Here is a 19,880-nt window from a genome sequence, read left to right on the forward strand (position 1 = left end):
TTTCATCTGTCGTTTTTTTTTTTGGTGTCTTCGTCTTGAGCGCTCGACGAGAAAACGAAAATTTAGAACGGAATCTGTTTCAAGGTTTGGACCAGTTCGCGCGAACGCATATACACACGCACTCGCACTTTAAAAATACGTGAAATAAAAAAAAGAGTTCGCGAAAATTGCATTCGCAAAAAGAAAAAACGCAGTTGTCCGCGCTCGCTTCCGGTTCCGCGTTTCCTATAATTAATGATAATCTATATTTAAAGTTTGACATCTGTCAGCTGTAAAGTGTGCGCGCGCTTCTCGAACGCTCCTCCGTATTTATTATGTCAGCTTCGCGCTTCGTCCATCCATCCGTTTGTTTGTTTGTTTATTTTCATTTTCGGAGCGCGTTGACATTCCGAAGGCGGAATTCCGAAACGAAAACTTCAAAGTTTGACATCTGTCAAACAATCGTCGGGCTTGTATATTATCAACACGATCGCAATGTGCGCAACATTCATTGACACTACTCTCTATGTTTGTGTGAAATGTGTGTGTGTGTGTATATTCTCGAGGAACGATTGTTTGCGAATTCGTACGTCAATATTATTGCAATTGTTACATGCGATTATTGTTTTTTTGATTTCTCTTCTTTAGTTTATTTGGATAACTCGAATTCGATTTGTTTACGAACGATGCGTTCTTGACTAATGCCCCCTCTCACTTCCTCTCCCTTCTATTTCCGGTGTTCGCAATCAACTGTTTGTTTATTAAATTAAATTTTGGACAATAGATTTGACGTCTCATTCGATACGTCAAATCTGACACATAAAAGTTTAGTTGACAGATATGTCAAATTGCGACAGTGCTTCTGTCAAATTTGACTTATGTAATGTCGGGTTCCGCTACATCGACTGTTTGCATTTGCCGAAAAATCGAAAGCAAATCGAATTTGTTTGCTTTTGCGGATCTTTTTTTCTTCTTTCTTTTCGGGCGCGTTTATTTGAACTGGCCAGGCGTAAAAATAGAAATCCAATTTCACCTAATCCGCAATTTCGTCCGCGCCGAAAATAAATACGTGGTCGTCGTCGTCGTCTTCGTCGTCGGTGTTTGCGAAACGGCCGTTTTCCTCTTTCCGCCCCGGCAATCCGAAAGGCAAACAGACACTCCACTTAGCTGCGAGAGAAAAGAAATGAAATTGAGAAAAGGTTAATCTCCCTTTTTTTTTGGGTGTTGGTCAAGAGAAACAATTATAGTTGGTGAGCGGAAGACGTATCGATTGCACAGAGCCGGGCCCTTTTTCCACCCTATTCCTTTATTTTTTCGTGTGTGTTTTGTTTCGTTTTTGTTTTGTTTGTTGCGGGGGTGGCGCGTATGCAGGTGTATTGATCTTGCGGCGCGTTAGAGGGCGCCGCCCCCGCGTGCCGCCTGCGAGCAAGGGCGACCGCACCTTTCTTCGCTTTATCCTTCGCTGAATAATTGCATTATCTCTCTCTTTCTCTCTGTACCTTTCATATTCTCATCTCTGTTTTGTTTGTTTGTTTGTTGTTGTTGTTTCTTCTTCTTTTCTGGGACGACGTGTGACACTTCCGAAACGAATCCATTACGTGGGAACGGCGAAAAATCCCCGTCGCGTGCGATTCTTCCCATGATGCGAACGCAGAGATTTCGAAACAATGCCCGAAAACACGTCGGATCGGAGAAGAATGATATTGGGAATCCAGTTTGGCAACGCTCGCGCGCTTACAATCGAATTAAAATGTCATTGTCGATTCAATGGGTTTCTGCGCTCGTTTCTGAGGTTGCTTGCTTGCCACTACTTTCCAATTTGATTATTATAACACACACCATTATATTATGCTACTCGATGTGAATTTACTTACCAGTTGCCAAGTTGCGAGTCACGTATCGAGTGTGTGTCTGGTTTTTGATTAAAATTACTTGGCAAATATCGCGTTTCAAAATATTATGACATATCAAAATTTCGATATGTCAATAATATCTGACGTTTAGCCTTGGAACATGTGTATATGATTGCGATTCTATTGGTAATGATGTGTTGTTATCAAAATCAATTGAAAATGCACTCGGCTATTCAAATATTGTCCGGATGGGTGATTAGAGTACCCAATTTGCTTCAATTTCGGACGACACGAGTCGAACGGCACGTTTTAAGACCCCCCTTTGATGATGATCATCGCCATCGTCATCATCATGCTCTGATTGGTGTTAATGGGAAAGTAACGAGGCAAAGATTGAGCCAATCAATTGAAACGCGGTGAGGCTGATTGGCCGTGAATCACGTGTGTGTGTGTGTAAATGTCGTCCGAGAAAAACAAAAAAATTGAATCAATTGAGCAACATTAGCGTTCACCAAAAAATCCGGTGAAATCCGGACGTCGAGATCTCATATATATGTGTGTGTGCTTCATTATTATTTAGTATTGATGGGCCGTAAATCAATTAGCAGCAGCAGCAGCGTACGTTACGCTCGAGTCACTTTCGTTAAATTCGACGATTAATTTTGACGTACGTTAGATTTCATTTTATTTTCATTTCGGTGAAACGATTTTTCTAGTCGTCCTGGTAAGATTCTCTAGCCGTCAAATTAATGTCACTTTATGTCAGAATTGAGGCTATTTTTCGTTTTCGTATCTAGTTATCCTCGTAATTGAGTGTTTACTGCGCGACAGAAAGTAAATGTCATTAAAACGTCATGGGGAAATGTCACAAGCTGAGTTGTTTCTCCTGAGGACATTTTCATTTCGAAAAATAAAAAGGGGAAACTTTTGCTTCGTCTCCTTTCATTTATGGTTTTTTTTTTCAAATCTAGTTATTTCCATCAACTTAATGTCACGGATGACACCTGACAAGTAATTGTTGTTTATGTGTGACGGTGAATGTCATTGGATATGCGAAAATTACGAAACATGTCACAAGCGGTGGAAATTTTTCGAAATGAGTCACGACGACGATATCGAAAAACTTTTACTTTTTGTATTTACACAGAGGTTTTCCTGTGATGGCCGAAAATAGTCTCCGAGTCGCACATACATACATCTATATATGCAATGAGCAACGGTATGTATGCTAAGAATGTGCCCACCAGCATCAGCCTTGACATCCGACCCGAAAAGTTATCGGAATGTCAGCGAGTCAAGTCATTTTTCATCCGCACGATGTTATTATTTATTATTCAATAGTTTTGCCGAGGCGTAAATACGTTTCCTTCCTCTCTCCCATCGCGTTCACTCAAACCGAACGCCGCATGCATGCATGCAATTTTATTTAAGATATTAATAGCTCATCTCAATGGTAAATCCCCCCAATAACGTCTTCTTTATCATCGAGTTGTTGTCATAAATCCAGGGGGGGTGAGCGAGAATTGCGCAAAGCAAAGACAACTTTATGATTGTGTCACCTAACTCTGTACATTTTCCGAGTATCGTCATGGTGATGATTGTGATGACAGGAGCATTCTTTGATGATAACTTGATACGCGCGGATCTCGGCCTCCCATTTAGAAATTCATCGCGTTATATTTATTGTTGTCAAGTACACGGCCTTCGGGGTTCTAGTATCATCGCGTGAATGCGATCATCTGAATTTGCCTTCTTTTGCAATTGCAGTTTCGTTTCTATTTCTCCGAAGTAGGCGTCGAAACTAAAGAGTTGTGTGTGTGTCCTGTTTCGTCGAGTCGCGTGCGTTTGTTACTGCGTTAATTTATGCCTGGGCGAAAACGGAAGAAAAGTGAAATTTCGTCGGTCGCGTCGCGTTTCGCCACATTTCCTTTCCATTTCTTCTTGTATGGAATCGTTCGTACGTTGGTTCGATCGTAATTTCGATCCTCCGCTGAAATCGGCGAGAGAATTGAATGGAATAATACGTGCATACGAACGTTTATGGTCGCACGAGTCGAGTCGGCACCGAACGGAAACTGGGACATGCCTGCCGCTATCCTCCACCACCGCACACTTATCAATCTTTCTCTGCAAACAACAGCCGTCGCCGCCTCAACTCTTTATTTGATATCCTTACATTTACAATAAACAACGCAAAACGAAACAAGAACGACGCTATAATCATAATAATGTGAACGTATCGTGCGCGAAACAGAGATACATTGATTCATTGAAATTGATACGAACACTTGTTTTAAAGTTCACTTGTCTTTATTCAGGTTATCGCAATTCGTAGTACAACTTTTATCACTGTGCAATTAATAACCAATAAATGAAAACGTTGATTTTCATTAGATCTAATCATCATCATTCCAACAATTTCACTTTCAGAATCTCATATAGTCTAGATGTGACTATTTCTAATTTCATAAAAGCTTCAATTGTTTCATGTTATCTACAATAATTAACAATGGAAACGGTTCTGTACATTTTCGGGTCTGATTAATCTTCGAACGAGTTTGTTGACTTCATTTATCTTAACAACCAAAAAAAACCATTACGGATATGTTTTCACTTTTTTTTTACTAATAAGTATAAATGTAGTTTGCGTAATTATTAAAAAAAAAATGTTTTAGTTTGCGGCCCTTTGGTTTCGGGGTTTCTAAGAATACGACCAAAGTATTTCCTGCTTGTCGTAGAAGGCGACTGAAAGGAACACCCATACAATTATCTTGTTAATAACCATGGTAACATTGTAAATTATCTTTGCTTTGACGTTTGAACTTGACACATTGCACATGTTGGTAACAATATTTAATTCTTCCCATCTCAGTTGGTAGTAAAGTGACGAACTACCAAAGAACAAATGTTGTCAATTATTAATTGTCTTCATTCATTCCACACTTTTCGATGCATTCTAATCAAAGATTTGAAACAAAAATATTGCTCACTTGATCGCAGACAAGCGAAAATAGCTGCTGACAATAATATTGACGTTTATTGGATCGTTTTGACATTGAACTTTGTGGGAACTTTTTGAGCAACAGTTGGTACAATTATCATTAGGTGTAAAAGACAAATGCAATGAAGGTTTTCGTGCGTTGATAGGAGTTGATGTTATTTTTCTGAGCCGATTTGGTGTCTGGCGGTCTAAATATCTTGGCACGACGCTCGTGCCAAGAAAACAAAGTCATCGTCGCGTCCTGGGCGTCCGCGGCCGCAGCCACAGCCGCCTCTCACTCCCCTTCGGGTTTTCCTCTTGCAAAGAAGAATCGAGGCCGATCGGTCTCGAAACGCATTCCATTTCACTTCGCGCGATGGACGTCTTCTTCGGTTCTCGTTCTCCTTCGTCTCTTCTCCTCCTCCTCTCCTCTCTTCTCTTCTCAATCGCACACCACCACCAGCAGCAGCAGCAACCACCTGGTCCAGCTGGCCGAATGATTCACCTGTCCGGTCTGCGCGTGAATCATCCGGATTGGGGAAACACTCATATCATTAGTGGTCTCGACTATCATTTTTTTTCTTTTGTTTTTTTTGAGTTTCAATGCGAACAGCCCTCTCCAATTGGCATTCGCGACGCGCCGAATCACCGAAGGCTTTCGGGACCTCTTTTGTTTTTGTTTTAACATATACCTATATAAATATTTTTTTTTGTGCTTTTAATTCCATTGGTTCGTTTGGAACGAGAAGGCCACTTCCTGCAACCATCGATCGCTTTACCCAATGCCCACGAATTCATTTGTCATTTCAGTTTGTATTATCCGCATGTCATTGACTTCGTTGACATTGACTTTGACAATAGTGACCTCTGCGTTTGCATGACTCACCGCGATGCAGATTATCGAATGAACGCTAATCGCATCCAAATTACTCACCCCCTTTTTTTTATCTAAATTTCTATTGCCTCGACGATAATTTATCGGCAAATATTTTAGATAAACTAATTTAAACTGCATTCCTCACTGAAAATCAAATAAGGCTGTGCGTTTGTTTCGTTTTTGGGATGTTGCATCGTCTGACCCAGTGTGCATCATCGTTTCGCGTGTCTTCTCCACTTTCACAATGCAAGTCGCGAAGACAAGCGGATGGTTGAATTTCATTCATAGCAATGGTTGATTTGAATAATAGTAGGTGCTGGTTTCTGCTTCTGCAGTCGTCCGTCTGCACACAATGGGCGAAAAGTGAGCGGGGTTCGTTTCATAATGGGCGTTGAATAATTTATCGAATAACATAATTCCAATAATCGAGGCGTTAATTAATTTATGCGCGGCGCACCGACTGTATTATGTGTGTTCCTTCCACTCGACTCGCACGTGAGTGGTAAGTGTAAACGAAGGGAACGACGACGACGACGAAAGACACGGGAGACGAAATACGCGCACGAATTTATCGAGGTGGTTATAATAACTGAGGTAGTTTTCTATTGTTTCGTGCGAACAAGTGAGGAACGCGATAAAGATGGTTGGTTGCTTGGTTGCATGGATTATGGAAACAAAATAAAAAAAATGGCAGACCCTTGCCTGCTTTGTTTTTTTTTCACCATCATCGTCATCATCCTGAAAAAAAAAAATGAAGAGACAACAATGACTGCGTCGGAGGAAGACGACAACCGGATATCCGTGTACAAGGTCCGACGCGGCCACCGGACCCGAACGTCCAATGCTACCACCACCACCACCGTCAGCAGACCAAAGAAACGAATTCCATCTATCCATCCATTCTTTCCAACTTCCCACATGCAACAATGCAAAACACAATTCGGTTAATCCACCAAAAAAAAAACGATAACATTCTATTCAATTAGCGAACAATCTTAAGTGTTCTGCATGTAGTTTCTTAATTTTACATACACACATTTTATTTTTTTCATCTACAATCTAAATGTATTCGTTTTAGTATTTAGATACTAAAAAAATTTTGAAATTTTCATCAAGTCTCTTAAAATATTCGATCGAATTAATCTCCGCTTTTCGAAAGTAGTTTCGTAGTGTGGTTACTCATTTCTGACAAGTTTTTACTCGTGTAGATATGTAGATTAATGAACGTGGTTAGTTACTTAATTAAACCAGTAGATTTACAGGTTTCACAAAGTACACGCACATTTTTTTTTTGTTATTTCTTAAGCTTTTAGAAAATTAGCGTTAAGATTTAGTGTTCAATAAAGCAGCACTAATTTTGGTGATTGCTTCTGAAATTACTTGCTTTTCGTTTCAATAGTTTCGTTGAATTGTAAATGTGTTGAAATATTGCGCGTAACTTGTCAAATATATTTCAAAATTTGCAATAGGTTTATACAATAATACTTGACAAGTTACTTGGCAAGTAGTTTTATGTTAATAACTACCCGATATTCGATGCGTAGATTATAAAATGAATGTTTGTGAACTATATTGTTTGCATGATTTCCGCGCGGTTCTTATTTCGTTGGAAATAAGCCGGTTCTTGCGGGTGTGTGTTTCGATGAAAGAGGTTCGTTGTCGGTGCTGCGCGGTAATTGCGAACGCGGATGAGCGCGTTTCAGCTCGAATCTCTTCTTCGTAGTCCTCCTCCTCCTTCTTCTTCTCCTCATCTCATCGAAACGCCGCTTCCTCTTGGGCAAAAAGGATGCGATAAGAGTGCGTGCGTTTGTGTGATTCATTGTTAGCTGGAAATGGTGGAACTCCTCCTCCTGCTCTTGCTGCTGCAGCAGTTGTTGCTTCTGCTGCTGCTCCTCCTGTGTACGCGATATGCACCGTATGAGCGCGAGTGCTGTAGTGTGTGTGTACGTAGTGAGTGAGTAAGTGAGCCCGTCCAATGACCACCCTAGGGTCATTAACACTCCTTATTTAACTACTAACACACTATCTTGTCTCTGTGCACTAAACACAAACACACGGCTCGAGAAGAGGAGAGGAAGAGGACGTGCTAACAACAACGGCTCCGATTGTGCTCGCAACTGCAATTGCACCTCTCCTACTCATTCTTCTGCTCTTCAGACAAATCAATATTTGGACCAGAGGTTATGGCAAATTTTCTTCGCATCGTCGTTCCACTGGCCTTATTCCAAACATCTCTCTCTCTCTCTCTCACACACACACACTCACACAAACATAATCGCATCCTTTCCAATTCGATTCACCATCCACCAACACTATTTTGCTCTTCTCGTACCTAGGCTAGGTCCGTTCAGCCTTGATCGCCGAGATCGCTTTTCCCTTCGACGGCTCCGCAACGTTCTTTGATTATTAACATTTTTTTTTCCTTCTTGAACGACGGCCTTTCCGCGGCTAAAGGTCGCGCGCTCATTTCTCTCTCTCTCTCTCTGCGCGTCCTTTTTATTTTGTACCAGACTCTCTGCATTCGTTTACTTTACTTATCTCGTTCGCTCAGTGTTCCAAGGCGACGACGTCGTCTTGGTCTCTCGTGTGCACAAACACATGCAATTTTTCGAACTTTTCAATCGCAGACGGCCGGGGGACCTCGAAATGGACGAGGATCTCTCCTAAAATGGAGTAGAGACACTTCATTTGTTTGACCCAATAATATAATAATCGAAGCGAGCGCTTTGATTCAACTGTTCGAACGCATCTCATCTCATCACATTCATTCATTTCACTTTAAAAAAAAATCGAGCAGTAGCTGTAAATGCATTTGTTATTAAATATAGTATAGATTTGTAAACTAGATTTTAAGTTTACTACAGAGAATCGTAAGTCTATAAATGAATTTTTCAAATTGGAAGTATTAATTGTGATTTATTCATTTGAAATGAGAACGCACAAGTGCAGGATCGTAAAAAGGAAACTAATTGTTTTTTTTCCCCTCTAATCTGTATCGTATTTCAATTTGTTGTCTGTAGATTTGTAGCTACAATCGACGACTAAATTAGTCATTTAATCGAAACGAATGTGTAACGATGTATCAATTACCACCAAAGATTGTTTTATTACTCATCGGATCGAATCTGAAATCGAGACGACGTAGCGAAAAAAAAAACAAAACAAAACAATTGACATCTTCGAAACACCTGAGCTGCGTCGCAAGGACGCGATCCAGATGTCTTTTGTTTGTTATAAATTGTATTATTGATCGTAACGTAACTTATCTTATATACAGGGTGTCCAATTAAATGCGTGTCTCATTAAAAATTGTATGTTTATATAATATTTATTAGACATTAATTGAAGTGAAATTGCTTAAAAAACGAATTGACTTATTTCTGTTAGTCTGCTAGAATTTGTGATTAAGTGAAAGGGGGAGGAAGAAGGTGAATTGCGTAAAAGATGAAGAGTTGCAACAGTTCGGTGTGGGATTACCATCGGCTTTTCTGTTCCCGGAACTGCTTTTGCTTTATTTTCGGACGTTGCGTAAGAAGTGTTGTGTCTTTTTTTCGAGTGGATTGCAGCAGCAGAAGTGGAGTGAAAGAAGGAAGCGGAGATAATAGTTAATGCGTCCAATAAATAAGGATACCCGAATCGTACGATAATAGCGGAGAAGTGAAGAAGAAGAAGGCGAGAGTGCGTTCTTGAACCCGGATTCGATTTTCCCTTTTCATTCTTTCCATCTCTTTCTCACTCTCTGTGTGTGAGTGTGTGTGTGTTAAACTCTCTGCAGTTAATGTCTTCTCGTGCGGAGGTGGAGGAGGAGGAGCAGGAGGATTCTTGCGTTTCTTCGAGCTGCTTGTCCGTTCCGTTTCCGCCGGCGGAAAGACCTTGAGTGAAAGCGCTCTCGTGTCGCGCGCGCCTTCTTTTTTTAGGCTGTCCAACAGAATGATGCAGTGGAACTAGCAGCAAGGATGCATCGGTTTATTGTACTTGGTGGTCGTCGTTGTAGTAGTAGTAGTAGTAGAAGGCAATAATAAGCGATAAATAATAATGATAAAATGACGGCGAAGCAACGACCGATTCGGATTTCACTTTCCCTTTGCGGCGGCTCCGGTTCGAAATTCCAAGAGATGTTGAAAATCGGCGACATCGTCGTCGTCGTCGTAATTGTCGTCGTCGCCGGACCCGGATCTTACTTTTCGTTCGCAATCAGACGAAACGAACGTAATTTTCTTTCTTTTCTCATCCGAATTCTTCTGTTTCTTTTCGTCCCGACGACCCGTTCGAGGCGTGAAAGGTCTGACCGATTTCGATACAGTTACTACATGCGTTTTGTGCGACTACTGACTTTATTATTATTCACTACAGTTATGTACCCGACTTGCAACTGATTTCAATGCCGCGTGTAGACACAACAACACAGCACAACCGCACAGAAGAGACACAGATAGACACAAAATGCTCCTCACATCGTCTTACACCACACAAACATTCACACACTCGTATTCAAAAAAAAAAAAACAACTCGCTCCCAATAAATATCTGATTCGCTCCTCTTTCACGTTCACGTCAAAATGTTGTGTAATGAACAGAAAATACAGAAAAAAAAAAGAGGAGAGAAAGAAAGAAAGAACGGTCGAAGAATATATCAGAAAAATAAAATAAAATGTATCGTGAATATCAAGGAGGCTTGGGAGAGATATAATGTATACGGCAAGAATGGAACGGAACGTCCTTCTTGCGGTCGACTTGCATTTCCACAGCAACCAACAACAACAACAAACAAACAAACGAGAGCGCGCACAGAACAATCTCCTCCGCCGTCTCAAAGAGAGACGCGATTCCCGAAGCCGTACCCAAATGCGCGATTTTCGAAACAGTTACATTCCACCATTTAACACACACCGCCAACGTTTTTCTTTGCATCGAATTCATCCATTGCAACTCCAAATTTTTCAAAATTAATCCAATGTTAAAATGTTTACGTGCAAATGCACGCAACGTGATATATATATAATATATAACGTGCCCGACGAAAATAAAGGTATCAATGTAAAACCATAGTTACCGTTCGGTTGCTATGACGATTGACATTTTCTTAACTCGCGTGGTGCGTTTCATTCCGTTGTTCCTTTTGTAAATGTGTGTATATATATATTTGATAAACCATTTGGTTGTCATGACGATTTGCATTTCTTAACTCGTTCGATTGTTAAATTTCGTCGATTGTTTCTCGTTCGCCGAAAGTGTCGTGTCGCAGCAGCAATTGCGTCACACGATGTATTAAGAGCAGTCATTTGCGATTTCTTTGAATCATCGGAGAAAGAAACAGTCACCAATTTCTTCTTAATTACCAGCGAAAAGTCCTTAATTTAATTCATCCAGTTTTCTGTTGTTTTTGTTCATAACTTCACTTTCTAAACTATTCAATAAAAAATGATATATTTTTAATTGGATTGTTTCGTTGCTAAGCAATATAAATATTATATTGATCCATTGAATAGAAACGGATTAGTTCTGGGCGGTAATCAGAGATGGAAAGAGATTATTCATATTTTAGTACCATTTCTTTACTCGTACGAAATTGTAGTGCAGGCAATAACAATTTACGGCATTCCATCAAAAAAAAAATAAAAAAATTCGGAATAACAACCGTTAGTTTTACGGTTTTTTTCTTTCTGTCTAAAAACCGATTCCAAAATTCGGCACAAAATGGAAACAATAGACGCACCGAGTAAACGATACCTATGATTAGTTGTGGAAGACTTCACCCGCCTATAGTAGTAGTAGTAGTTATTTACCTGCAATTTTGTAAAATTGGAATCAGTTAACTGGATTTCGAGCAGTAGTATTCCATTATTAACCTAGTTTTTATGAATCGTTTGGAGCTTTTCTTTTCTACTTTTGTCGCGTTTATGCAAACCAGAAGATTGGATTTCGAATTTTATGACATTAGCTATTTGTTTTCTGTGTGTTCGTTGATCCAAGAAAGCGTTGATTTTCTGACGTTGATCGAAGATTGCATAAATTCCTCTGTAAGTTATGTAAAAACTTCGTGATATTCGTTGAACAATGATGGATAAAAAATGATGATTCCATCCCAAATGGGAGAGAGAGATTGAGGACGGAACCTAGATTCTTCTTCGACTCTTGTTCCATCGTTTCTTGAGATCACACGAATTGCGCGCATTAACATATTCATTAGCTTTATGCAAATGCACCGAATTAACCGAGTGAAAGGTCTTGCGCTTTTTGCCCAAAAAAATCGTTAAGACTCGTTCTCTTTTCTTCTTTCTTTTCTGAAGAAACTATATACATCTTCTACTTTGTCGCATTCCGATCGGATTAGTGCGTGTCGCCGAAGCGCGCGCGAATTGGGATTTCGGAATGAATGAAACACACACGGAAAGAGAGCGCTCTCGGATAATAAAGGTTCTGATTCATTCGGTAACACACACACACAATAAGTACACTTTTTTTCATCCTTATCGTCTCAGTTTCGCGGTGGAATAATATATATATGAGTCGCGGATTCGAGTCGTTCAATTACATTATCTTCGATCGATTGTTGTGAGCTTCTAGTAGCTCTAGCGCAGGAACTGTGAGTGAGTAAACTAATTATTATTTTTATACCTTTGGGCCCTTTGGTTCGGGGCGTTTGCAGAATACGACCAAAGTACCTCCTGCTTGTCGTAGAAGGCGACTAAAAGGAGACCAAACAATCATCATCATCATCACCATGGTTATGCCTCTCGTGGTTGTTAGAGCGATCGCCATTTGCAAAATCGTCAAATGTTTTACAAATGTCGTTTAGTCTATTTTGTTTTTGTTTTTTTTTTTGTACAAGAAATGCTCGGAATTTCTTTTGTTTTTTTTTCGGTTGTTGCTATCCATTCGTAAGGGAGGCAAAAGAAGTAAGTAGACTTAGGAATTCTACAGAAACTCGTAATCATCGACAATTATACTAAGTCGTGTTTATTTTTAGCGCGCCGCGGCTCGTTAAAAGCCCATTTGCGGCCGATAGGCAAAGCCTCCTCCTTTTCATCCTTTTCCAAAAACAAAATCGAAAACAAATAACAATAAAAACCGGTGCGAATGGTCGAAACGGATCAGAAGTAAAACGGGATTTCCTAAGTTCTGACTAAGATTTTGGGGAAACGGACGATTTCTTTAAATTCTTTTATACTCAACGATTACGAAAGATTTTAAATGTTACATCTAGTTTCACGGTGTTTTTTTTTTTAGTTAATTAAAAACATTTAGTTTTTTTTGTTGTTGCTCTCGTGTAAATGCAACGCGTCTTTACGTCGGCGATTACGAACGCTCTTCCGTTGTTAAGGACGCCTTATGGTTGCTATGGACGCATTACTGTTATTATGAACGACAGACGGTTTCCATGGACCTATCACAGTTACTAAACCATCAACGGTATGCAAATAGCAATTACACGTTTTTTTTTCTCCCTCTCTCTCTCTGGCTACTCTTTTGCGAGTGTAGTGTAATTGCATTGAGAGTCGGAACTGAAACGGAAAGTTTTCCCCATACAGAAATTCCTCTCTACCTGACAATTTACCAATTGCCATTTCTCGTTTTCAAGAATTAAATGCACCATCTGTAGGTCACAAGACTGTTTCCATAGACTCTTAATCGTTGCTAGGAACGCCATTACTTTTAAATGTCATTGTATTGAATCTTTACAACAACAACAAAAAAAATTGTTGGTAACAAATACATTTTGTTGTTTCTATAGACGCTTTTATCGTTGCTAAGAACGCCATTTTTTATTGTTATTATTATTAAATGTCAAAAGTGTGCTTTTTTTTGTTGGTGAATTAACATCATTAATACGTAATAAGTATTAGTCATATTTCAATTTTTTTGTTAATAAATTGTGAACGCTTCGCATTTCTATAGATGCAATCCGGTTGTTGTAAAGCACATAGTTATAAAACTAATTATGCAAATTTACATAATTTTTTTTTTTTGAGGTTAAAATAGCACGGACGGAAGGTTATCAATCGTAAATCTACCTACTATTAAAATTAAGAGACTAATTAGCAGATTGCATATCTGCATCATTAATCATAGTTGCACGAATCTGTTACATCTTGTTCCATCTTTCTGTTTTAATGCAAGCCAATTTTTTCTTTAACATCTTCAAATGTTACACGATCATCATCATCTGTCATCTGTTTTTTTTTGTTTTGCGCAGATCGTTGACGTTTCGGTTAATTGACGTTGTCCTCTCTCTCTCCATGGCGACGACAGTTGTGTACCGTTGCCACGGTAACTCGTTTTATTGTTCTTAGTTTTACTTTTTTTTCGTTCTTCTGCATTATTTCCAATATTACCGGATGCGATTATCGTATTGAGCGTTTTCGGTTTTAGCATCGCACCCATGGATACCACCATCGTATCCCTTGGTTACGATCATAAAGATGATGATGATGATGATCATCATCAGGTAGTCGTTTAGCTCGGGTTTAGCGTGCGCTTTTGTATTTATAGAGAGGTGGAGGAGATATCCATCCAGTCGGTGTGTGCAGGAGTGTGCGTTTGTGTGAAACGGAACCGGTATTTATATTTAGAATCTAAACTAGTTATGACAGTTCATTCCACCGCGAGAGGAGAAAGAAAAAGAGAGACAGAGAGAGGAGAAAGAGAGAAAAAGGACGATAATCGAGGAGCGTGTGATTAATTATTGCCGCCGCTTCCCTAATTGAGCGCGTTCTCTTAAACGATGAGGGCGGGCGGCTGCGAAAATAAAAATTAAAAGAAAAGAAATTAGTAAAGAAAACTGTTCTTAACAGTTCTTGAAATGACGGGAGGAGATGCAGAAGCGGCAATAACAGTACCAACAAGGAGCATTTGCTTAACGAGTCAATCACTCCATTTGTCGGTCTTTTAAACTGTTCCTCTTCTATTTGCGCGTTTCCTGTCCCACTCAACTTCTTCAAAGAAAAAAGCACTTCTTCAGACTACTACCATGATCTTTGATGATGATGACCTATTGCGTTAGGGCATATCATCTCTCGCCAAATACACTTTTACACGTAGGTCGTCGTCTCGGTCCCCTTTCACTCGCATTCCGCTCATCGTCGACTTCCTTCCTTCCTCTTCGCATTCCATCTTAAAACACGAAAAAAACTACATCTTTCTTCATCCACGTTTCGTCCACGACCAATTGGCAATTGGCAAGAAACGAGCGATTCGCCCATTTCCGCTTCGCAACTGTCGGAAAAAACAAAAACAAAAGAGTTTAAAACAGTGTTTTTCAACGTCATTAGCATAATTTATCGCGTGCTTCGAACCCATCACCGCCTCTCTCTCTTTCTCTCTCTTTCTTTCAAGCAAGTTCCATTTTCTCTTAATTAATATATTGAAACATCCATCGCCTCGGCGCCAACATTCCTCTTCGTCCTCCGCCTTATTGTATTTTGTTTTATTTTTGTTTCTTTTCTTCTAACGCTGTGCTCTATGTTCTTTCTCTCTTTCTCTCTCACTCACTCATTCCTTCCAACGACCTCGCATCCCGAAGATTGCGCAACGGACGAGGCGTATCGCATCCATTGTTGTTGTTGTGTGGCGACTGCAGAATCGCATTCATTAATTGGCGCAATACGCGAGGGGGCGCTTTGAATAAACATTTTTGTTTTTTGTTTTTCGCGCACGCTCGATTCCAAAACCGAATTTCGCGATCCTTGCGCAATTCAACCGTCCACATACTTAATCTATTGTTCACCATATTTTCACGTGGTGATTCGGGAAATTTTCAGTGAAACGCAATCAAGCAAGCAAAGTCATTCGATTGGAAACCTTTGGAGTTTGAATCAATCCGCGCGTAATTAGATTTCCTATATTGAGATTATTTTATCTAGGTATTCAGATCTAGAGTGTCGCAATTAGCTTTTGTTCTGTTCGATTGTAATTCGATTTTTACGGATGTTCGATCAAATTTATTGTACGGTTGCGACATAAAATAATTTGTTAATAGTTTGTTTATGCACTTACTCGTTTGCAGCCACCGCAGACGACAATTTTAAATTGCAATTTAACAGAGAGAAAAAAACTATATTTATTGGAGTCGCGCGAAGGTCGCAAACTGCGAATAAAGTCGGTGCGAAATGTACGGAAAAGAAGACCGCAACAACAACCACAACGACGACGAAAAAATAAGAAACGATGTGCACAAAGTAACGATAATTTCCTTTTTATGCATTACACACACACTATATTAGTATAAAAGTTTTAGCATTTAAGCCGCTCCCTGCAATCGCGTTTACTCTTACTTACCACCTCTTCGTCCTTCCAATGGTTTTTCGCTCGCATCCGAAACACGCGATTCCCCGTCGAGAGATTTCGACGGGCGGACGCGACACGAACCCGCCGACAGTTTTTTCAATTTAAATGTAATTCATCGCCGGGCGCCACCGACTATTTCCTTTTCTTTTGTTTCTTTGCAAACAAGCATCGCGAATCGAAGATGCTATGTTTTTATTGCTTCTCCAATCACGTAATATCTTCTGTTCACGTTTCTCTCTCTCTCTTTCAGTTGTTTCTGCAATTGTTTTGTCGCGTTTCGGAAACGGGAGCGAAACGTGATCGATTTGATTGCGCAATAATCGCCACGTGTAACTGAAAGAGTAAATATATTTTATTGTTGTTTTTTTTTTAAGTGAAACCGCGCTCTCACGTTTTGTTTTTCCCGTATAAATAAATAAATATCACGGAGATGATTCGGTTTGATTGATTCGACGTGCGAATGAAGATGAAGTTAAAAAACAGTCTGTTTTATTCCACAATTGCTTGTAAAGTTCACTTGATTTTTGAGTAAACAAATGAAGTAATAATATTGTAATTACAATCTTCAAACATGGCGTCAATTTTTACTTAACTTAAGATCACTTGATTCTTTTTTTTCTTCTTCAGCAAGTTGACTAGATTCGTTCCACACGTAATTTTCTTTTACATTTAAAGTTTACTTGTTTTTCCTTATACGACGCTATTTCTTTTATATATATTTTTTTTTGTTATTAACATAATCGTAATTCATTTGTTCGGAATTGCATTGTTTTCCCCCATTCGCCTGTTTGATCCAATTGACATTTCATCACGTGTTTTCTGTACTCGATCCTGCAATTGTTTCGGCCTTCTCTTTTTTTATTCAGCAAATTAATAATATTCGCTAATTTTGCTAAAACGTAAATATTTGGATATGTTTCAAGCAACAACCAAAAAGAAGAAAAAAAGAAACCAGAGGCGATTAATCAATCAATCAATCAGTTCGAAAATGCGGCGCAATTAATCGAATGTTTATATTAATTACATCGATTAATCAAACGCGCTGCAATTTTTCAAACAAAAACCGAACGCCAAGAATTACAAACAAAAAAAAAAGGAGAACATCGCACAGGTGGGAAAGCTCCTCAATAAATATTGGCGCTCGTCCAGATCTCGTCCAATTTTCATCTTTTTTTTTTTTTATGATAATATTTATTTTCTCCTCCCGTCTGTCCGTTTATTTTTCCTGCTCAATTTCACGTTTACTTTACTCGCCACTATTTACAAACGGTACTATTCCTCTCGACGCTCACTTTTTTTCGCAGCACTCTTTTTTTTTGCTGATCGTCTTCTTTATTTTCATTTCTTTTTTCTCTCTCGTAACGATTTGTTTGTGTGTACTAACAAACTATTACTACGACGGTGGGGGGGAAAATATTTTCGGTTGCCCATGGCAATAATATTTTGGATACACTGAACTTCCACACTGTTTAGAAAATATCGTCGTCCATCATTTTCGATGTCTACTTCTTCTTCTTATGATTTTGTTTTGTTCGTTTTGACTTTGAACGTTTTAGATCGCAATTGCTTAGAGAATCAGTAAATTCTTGATAACACTTTAATCGATATTATTGAAAAATATTATGAACATAATTCGATCGTTAGTTCTTTGTTCGTTGTTATTTCTAATAACTATTTAATTATTTTATAAGAATATTTTTGTTGCGCGTCTAAATTAATTTAAGTAAAATTATGAAATTCTTCCAAAAGAATTTGTCGATTTTCTAAATTGAAGGTGGTAACCTAGGTAACAAATTTATTGTTTTGGTGGTTGCTATGTGAACTTTGGTTTGTTTATTGAATTTGGTTGTTTGATGGATGGATCGGTAGGAAAGTTACTATCTAAAAATAGGTGGCGGCGGCGATGGTCAGATTAATTGCTGCCAATATAAATAGGGGGAGCGGAGAGGGAGAGGGAGGTAGAGGGATCTGGTGGTATGTTTGAAAGAGTGATTAATTGCGAATCCGTTTTTGCAGAGATTCGCAGACTGCCTGGTGTGTGTGTGTGAGTTGATGTGTACTTTCCCCTCGGTTTCCCTGTCTCCCCTGTCATACAATTTGGAGTTGGCGTGAGGCCAAAGAGCGAAAACAAAACAAAAAAAGAAGAAAATGGTGGTGGTGGTGGTGGTGGAAGAGAGGGAAGGAAGAAGGAAGAGAAGAGAGGTAGTAGTAGGAGGTGGAGATGAGGATGTAGCTAATGGAAGATTATGGTTGTGTTGCAGTTGGTGAGATGATCGCGGCCAGGAAGAAGATGAGACACCTTGGAAGGCTGACTTCGACGTTGCTGGTGTTCAGCTCGTTCCTGTGCTGCGTGCAGTCGGCGCCCGCGAAACCCTTGAACGAGCGCTCCAACGAGTTGACGTGGCAGGCGTGGCTCCTGGTGGACGACCAGAATCAGAACAAGCAGTACGATCCGGACGCCCTCATCCGACGGCGAATCACACCGAAGAGCGTCTTCATAGCGCCCACGTTCAGCCCGGAGGCGTTGCCCGACTGCGCCGACGGTTTCACCGCCGACAACATGGGAAAGTGCGTCAAGATCATCGAGATCGATAAGGACGCCCACCTGGACTTCATCTTGACGCGTCTGAACGAGCAGTTCGGCACGTTCGAGGAGTTCGCCGATTACGAGGACGACACCGGTTCGTCCACGGAGGGTCCATTTAACGTGAAGATTCCGCTGGACGAGACGAACGGGGGCGGCGGCGGCGGATACGACGACGATGATGGTGATACGAACGTGGCGATCGTCGTCGCGCCGACGAACGGCAACTTCGCCGCCCTCGCCAACGACACGCTCAAATTCAAAAGGGGAAACGCGACGGCCGTGGACGCTCCTCTGATCGTCACCAAGATCAATATTGACAACTCGGCGACGGAGGACGAAACACCCACAACGGAAACGATCCCCATCACTACGACGACGACGACGACGACAGAGTCGAGTACAGATGTTGTTGATGTGGACGAAGAGTCCGAGAAGACGACGACGATGTTGAGCGAAGAGGCGGCGGTAGCCGAGACGACGACAGTCGCGCACCAGGAGGAGCAAGCGCTATTCTTCAAGGTGCCGCCGAACGCGTCGAGGCCGCACGAGGAGCCGATGACATCCGAGGACAAGCACACCGAGAACTTTGTGCGCTTCCCCGAATCCACATCCACCAAGACGAAGGCGTTCGAGGAGACGCAGCAGATCATCAGCCAGCTCCTCCCGCACGCCAACGTCAAAAGCAAATACGAGGATCTGAACATCTTCAACGAGTACACGCCGCACAAGACGAACGCGTACAAGAATCGCGACACCGTGCACCAGGATTCGTCGTCTTTGTCGTCGTCATCGTCCACAGTCAACGGTGACGACCCGAAGCGCGTCTTCAACCATCGCAATCGGGACAAGCACTGGCAATTCCCGACAGCCTGGAGGACCGTTCCGCCGCAGAAGCCGCTCGTCCTCCGCTTCAACCAGAACAGCAAACATCACGCCGGCTCCTTCTACCAGCATCACCCCAGGCAGGATCAGGGCGTGTACCGCGAGGTCCCGCCCGAAGACCTCTCCTACATATTCGGATTCAAACGCGCCCTCTCGCACAGATGATCCGCACTGTGAATATAACCCAAGCCCTCCCTAATCAACAAAAAACAAAATAATAATTAAAAATTAAAAAAATAAATACGCGCAACCCCCAAGACGCGCGTGTATGTATGTATTGTATGTAAATCCCCTCTCATCCTCTGTCCTGTAAATATGTAATTTATGACTAATCCAATCTTGCGGACTAACCGGCAGTTTTCTTGCAGGCAAGAGAACCGAAACCACTCGAGATCCCTTAGAAACAAAAACAGTCCTTTTACTAACAAAACTTTG

General features: G+C 40.6%; 1 protein-coding gene across 3 annotated transcripts in view; it reads left to right on the plus strand.

The window, feature by feature from the left end:
• LOC108566617 overlaps nucleotides 1–19,664 on the plus strand; it is a 23,906-nt gene extending 4,242 nt beyond the window's left edge. For 2 of the 3 annotated variants that reach the window (XM_017926603.1, XM_017926604.1), the window contains exon 2: nucleotides 18,238–19,664. In XM_017926603.1, the coding sequence (XP_017782092.1) occupies nucleotides 18,238–19,610 (1,373 nt within the window). In that variant the 3' untranslated portion in view covers nucleotides 19,611–19,664. Of the gene's footprint in view, nucleotides 1–18,036; nucleotides 18,179–18,237 lie in introns of those variants that run through there. The other variant, XM_017926605.1, reaches the window with a different exon arrangement.
• Nucleotides 19,665–19,880: the final 216 nt, after the last annotated feature.

Source organism: Nicrophorus vespilloides, unplaced genomic scaffold, assembly GCF_001412225.1.
Source record: "Nicrophorus vespilloides isolate i.1.1-1 unplaced genomic scaffold, Nicve_v1.0, whole genome shotgun sequence".
Classification (NCBI taxonomy): domain Eukaryota; kingdom Metazoa; phylum Arthropoda; class Insecta; order Coleoptera; family Silphidae; genus Nicrophorus; species Nicrophorus vespilloides.